Source organism: Octodon degus, unplaced genomic scaffold (assembly GCF_000260255.1).
Source record: "Octodon degus isolate 3935 unplaced genomic scaffold, OctDeg1.0 scaffold00026, whole genome shotgun sequence".
NCBI classification, from domain to species: domain Eukaryota; kingdom Metazoa; phylum Chordata; class Mammalia; order Rodentia; family Octodontidae; genus Octodon; species Octodon degus.
The window spans coordinates 10,993,526-10,998,829 of record NW_004524602.1 but is presented as its reverse complement, the minus strand read 5'-3'; the positions used below and the strand labels follow the sequence as shown (position 1 = coordinate 10,998,829).

General features: G+C 57.0%; 1 protein-coding gene across 1 annotated transcript in view; it reads right to left on the bottom strand.

Moving 5' to 3' along the window:
• Positions 1-692: 692 nt before the first annotated feature.
• The window catches only part of Ubap1l (ubiquitin associated protein 1 like), a 15,989-nt gene continuing 11,377 nt past the window's right edge, over positions 693-5,304 (bottom strand). The window contains exons 5-6 of the mRNA XM_023712647.1: positions 1,546-1,647; positions 693-1,109 (exon numbers count right to left, since the gene is read on the bottom strand). Of these exons, the coding sequence (XP_023568415.1) occupies positions 975-1,109; positions 1,546-1,647 (237 nt within the window). The 3' untranslated portion in view covers positions 693-974. The remainder of the gene's footprint in view (positions 1,110-1,545; positions 1,648-5,304) is intronic.

Genomic DNA, 5,304 nt, shown 5'->3' with positions numbered 1-5,304 from the left:
CCTGAGCCACGTGGCACTTGTGACTTTACTGCCACAAGCGCAGCCCTGTTTGCAGGTACAGTGGCTGAGAGGTCTGGTTTCTGCGCAAGCTTCCCATAGGGCAATAGGGAAAAGCAGGGGAGTCCTTGTCTCGGCCTCTGCTGGCCCAAGTCATGGGTGGCTCCAGCTAGTGGTCCTTTCCATCCTTGGGGCCTCTAAAGGACAGCTGTGGCCCCAACCTTCTGCCTCCCAAAACACAAAAGGTGACCTAGGGGCCCAGACTGCCAGAGCAGAAGGGGCCAAGGCTGGTTGGCCAGGAAGGCCACACACACCACTGTGGGCCCCGACGTCCTAGAGAACCCCAGCAAGCTCCTTACATAAAACAAACAGAACTTGTGTCTGCAGTTCCTGCTACTCTGAAGGCTGAGGCAGGAGGACTGCTTGATCCATACCAGCAAGACTATGTCTCAAAGAACCAAGGAAACAAAGCCCACAAGGCTGCCAAGCTGTGCTTTCTGTCAGAGTATCTCATAGACCATCTGGAAAATTTTGACCTCATCACAGTTTTCTACTTTTCTTTGGGAAATGGAGCCCCAAGAGCCCTTGAGCTTGGAGATCCACAGAGCCCCAAACCAGAACTTAGGGCTGTGGATTTTCTGTGAGGACCAGGATGCCGCAGGACTCAAAAGAACAGGCCATCTCTTGTGGTCGTTGTCATTGTTGTTTTAATTTCCTCAAAAGCAAAGTTATTAACACAGAGAGGGCTGAGCCCAGGCAGTGCACAAGGCTTACCCGAAAATCGCAGCCCCAAAAACCGCAGCCCCGCCCTTCCCTCCTGGAGGGCTGGCCTCAGTGATTCCCCCAATGCTGGGGAGCTGTGTCTTTTACAATGAACTTGCAGAGCTTTGTTTGTATACCTCCAGTTTGGTTCCCATGACACAGGGCAACTGCTGGCAGCAGGGTGTGTGACACTGGCGGTATCAGTGGCCTGGCGGTCACTGGGCAAAGGCCACCAGCTCCTCCAGCGCCTGCTCGCGTCGGTTTCCGTGCACCAGCAGCACCTCCTTGACCCGCTGCGGCTGGAAACCCATATCACTGAACTGTTCCCAGAGGCGCAGGAATTCCGCGGCCTGTGGAGGGGGTGGGGAGAGCTGGGACCCTGGTGGACCCGACCCAGAAACCTGCGGCCCCACAGACCAGGCAAGCCAGCCCTGGGTGGCCCCTGCTATATTCCTGCGTCTATGGGGCAATGTGGCCTCTGGCCCTTCTGCTTCTGCTCAGTGAAGGAAGCCCTGGCCTGGCCTCAGTGCCACTTCCTGCTCCTCCCGACCCCTGGGCTTGGGCATGGGTGCAGGCCAAGGAGCCCCAGGACCATGCTTGCACCCAGAAACTGGCTTGCTGTTTCCTCTGACCCCAGGCTTGAAACCCAGCCCCCAGCTGCCCTTTCCCTGCCATCCCTTGGTTTTTACCTCTGACTACATTCCATCTATGCCTCCACAACTGCCCCAGGGACAGGTGTACCCCCATACCCCATCTCCTGGGACCCAGGCGGTGGGCCCAGCTGACCTTGCTTTCTGAGTACTGGAAGAGCTCCATGGCTTCGTCCACCAGGCCCTCCTCATAGCCCTGCTGCAGCAACCTCTCCCGGGCGCTGAGGTAGCCAAGAAACTGGACAGAAGAGGCAGAGAGAGTGGGCTGGTAAGGGGAGGGATGAGCAGCCAACGGGGTACAGCCTGAGCTCAGGACCAGGTGGCTGGGAAAGAGCCCAGAGATTCCCAGAGCCGACAGAACCAGAGCAGAGGCCTCCTTTGAAGACCTAGGGACAAGTGGGCTGTGTCCCCACCACAGCCCCAAGATGGAGACTGGAATCCAGGAAAGGGGCTTTCAGGGAGTAGGGAGCCACTACTGGTGATCAAATGCGCTCTGTAAAGGCCCCCTGCCCGCACCAGACACTTCTTTGTCCCCAGGAACCCGTGAGCCTTCACAGCTTGGGAAGGGGCACTGGCAGGGGAAGGACCCACAGGGCCTAGATTCTGAGTGTCACTTGCTGTTTAAATCAACAGGCCTCATTTATTCTCAGGAGGCATAGGGCAGAGTTGGTGGATGCTGAAGGGTCCATTTCACCCTGTGCAGGCCACGAGTGTCCCAGCACAGGCCCCTCGGGGAACCTCTGATACCTGCCCGTGCCCCTGCTGCTCTCAGAGGCCCCTGCGTGGCACACACAGCCCTGGGATCGCTCCACTTACTCCTTCTCCCCTTCCTGCTCACTTCCTGCTCCACATGAGGGACTGTTGGTCTTGCCCACTGCTGCGTCCCCAGCTACTGTGTTCCCAGCCCCAGCGTGGCAGCTGAAAGGAGCTCTTAAATCAAGAGATGCTGCATTTATGAAATGAATTAAGAATGACCTTGAAGGAACTCACAGCTTAGCTGGGGAGATAAACCAGATGCAGGACAACATCAGAGCCAGGCGAATCAAAGCAGGATTTATAGGTCGTCGGTGCTAGATGAAGGCTTCTGACTGGGGGAATTAAGGGTGCTCGCAGACAAGGAGCAGCGGCCCTTCAGAGCGGGCAGAAGGCGGGATGGGCTTGGCTGGATGCTTTTTAAGCTGCTGCAGCTCCACTGTGCTGGCTACAGGCAGAGCTGCCTGGGAGATGAAAGCCAGCACGTGGGCCAGAGGGACAGCCAGGGTCACCAGGACCTTGCTCCGAGGGCACGCTGAGCCACACACCCAAACCCTTCTCAGGTGAACAAATGGAGGTCCAGGCAGGGCTGGTGTTTCGAGGAGGAGGGGCCAGGACACTGAGCCCAGGACACTTAGGTTCCCGTACTGCAGGGGGACAGTGGGCAGCCTGGAGGAGGGCAGGGAGGGCAGGGGCCGCTGGTGGATGCTCCTGCGGCCTTTGCTTGTCCACTGCAGCAGTTCCACCTTGGGGCTCGTGGCAGCCAGCCTGCACGCTTGGTACACTACTGAGTTCACCTCCTGTTCTGCACTTCTGGCGCTCAGTTGTCCCTGGTCTGGGGTGTGGCCAGGACACTGGGATGCACTGCTAGCAGCTCCAAGGACAGCTGACACCAGGCCATACTGCATAGCAGGCCCACCTGCAGGATAGGCCTGGGGGTCTGCAACGTAAAGATTCTGGTTCTGCAGTTTGCTCTTGAGGCCTATGGGGTTGCAGAAGCCACCAGGTTTGCCTCAGGCTCCCGGGCAGGTGAGATCATCCTAAGGTCTCCTCGAGTCATCAGTCTCACACACATGTTCCCCCTCTATCCTGTGGGTGGGCAGACCCCCTACGAGAGGCTCGGCTGTGTCTGGGCTCCTTGGGCGAGTCTGGGCCTCGCCATGGACCCTTGACCACGCAGGCAGTGGGCAGAGCCAGCCTGTGGAAGCAAGGACGGTGTGATGCACAAAGCTTAGCTTTTGTATCTCCTCTTCTCCCTTGACTCTTCTGAGTGCCCTGACTTTGTCCTCGGTGGCCTCCCTTGGGTCACCTGGTGCTTTCTGGTTTTGTTTCTGCACTGAGGATTGGACCCAGGATCTTCACACTGAGCTGCATCTCTAGGCAGAGGTCACTAAGCTTCCCCTAGGCTCATACTTGTGATCCTCCTGCCTCCGCCTCCCAGGGTGCTAGGAGTATAGGCGAGCACCACACCTGGCTCATCTGTCATAGAGAAGAAGAAATCTGAACCCCTCTCAGACTGAGGCAAAGAGGGTGTTCCGTGTAGCTACTAGGGTGACCGTGCTGGAGTTGTCCTTCCTGGAAAGGACACAGGCTGATGAGCTAGAGCAGAGCAGAGGCAGCAGTCGGCTGGGGGCAGGAGCACACCCCCGCCCAGCCTGCAGCAGCACACCCTGCTTCTGGCTCCAGCATAAGTCACCCTCCCGCCATCTCTCCCCACAAAGCAGGTTTTAGGTTCAGACCTTGTGGACAGGACCTGTATTTGTCATCAGTGACTACGGAGAAGATGCCCAAGCCCCCTGACGGTGGGGGCAGAGACAGGAGAAAAAGGAATAAATGTCAACTGCCCTGAGACTGGCTGTCCAGCCAGATGCTTAGAAAACACTGTGAAGGAGGCAATGAGGGGGTAGGGTGTGGACGGTGGCATTCACACCACTTCCGGCCCTGCTCCCAACCGACCAGGCTTCACTTGCACCTACTGGGTCCTGGATCAGGCACCCTCAGGCTGTCCCCGAGCCCCCTTCCATCTTACTTCCCAGCAGCCTGTCTCGCACACTCTCGCCCATAAGACTGGTTGGATCAGGGCCTCTTCTTTCACTTGTCCCTCATGCCCGGAATATCATCCTTTTCCTCGCATCGAAGTCAGTCTAATCTGGCTTTGCAGTTTGGCTCAAAGCTTGCCCCCTCCAGGACACCGCTACCGAACCCTGGAGCCTCCTTGTGGCACACCAAGAATGGCCATAAGTTCTGCTCAGTCCCTCCCAGCCAGAGGCAGTCTATTTTTCCACCTTGTAAGTCTGGGCTGTCTAAGGCAAGCTTTGAGGAGCCGGGTAAGATGAGCGCGGCCGTGTCCCACTGCAGCCGAGGCTGTGGGAGGCCTTTGCAGCTTCCACGCATGCTCTCTTGCTACCCAGTGGGCGCCTGCTGCAGCCACGTGGCCTGGTGACAAGCACGACCAACCCTGGGCCAGCAGTAAGGCAGTCTTACATCCCAGTTCAGTTACCCATCTGTAGTCACAGTGAGACCAGCAGAACCACCTAGCCATGTCCAGCCCTAAACTGTCAACCAGGAGAGTCACAAACAAATAAATGGTCACTGTGCTGAGCTACTAAATTTACAGGTTTGTTACACAGACCCATGTCTCTCAGGTCACCTCTTTCCATAGGCAAGACCTAGCTGAGGTATAAAGGCCCAACCATGGCGTCAGCCCTCTCAGGACACTCACAGAGGGTAGAGGGGCCTCGGACCAGAGGGACTGGCAGGTGCTTCTTGGGCTTCTGTCCCCTCGCTTCCACAGGATCAGTCCCAAGGTCCTCTTTAAAACATCTTGCCTGTTGAGTCCCATCTGTGCCTGCTTCCAGGGAAGCCCACCCACCATGCAGGCCTACGTGTGTCTTGGTTTCCCCCAGCTCCCGCCTACCCAAGGAAGTGTCCAATAAATAGTCAGGACTAAGGGATGGATGGGTAAGTAGAAAGGGAAAGGCTGCGTGAACTGTTCAGAGGGGGATTGCCACTGGCTGTATGTTGCTATTTGAATTTGAATTTAAAGTAATTGGGGGGCTGGTGAGATGGCTCAGTGGTCTAAAGCACCTACTTAGAACAAGCTTAGCAAAGCACAGGGATCACGGTTCAATCCCCCAGCACC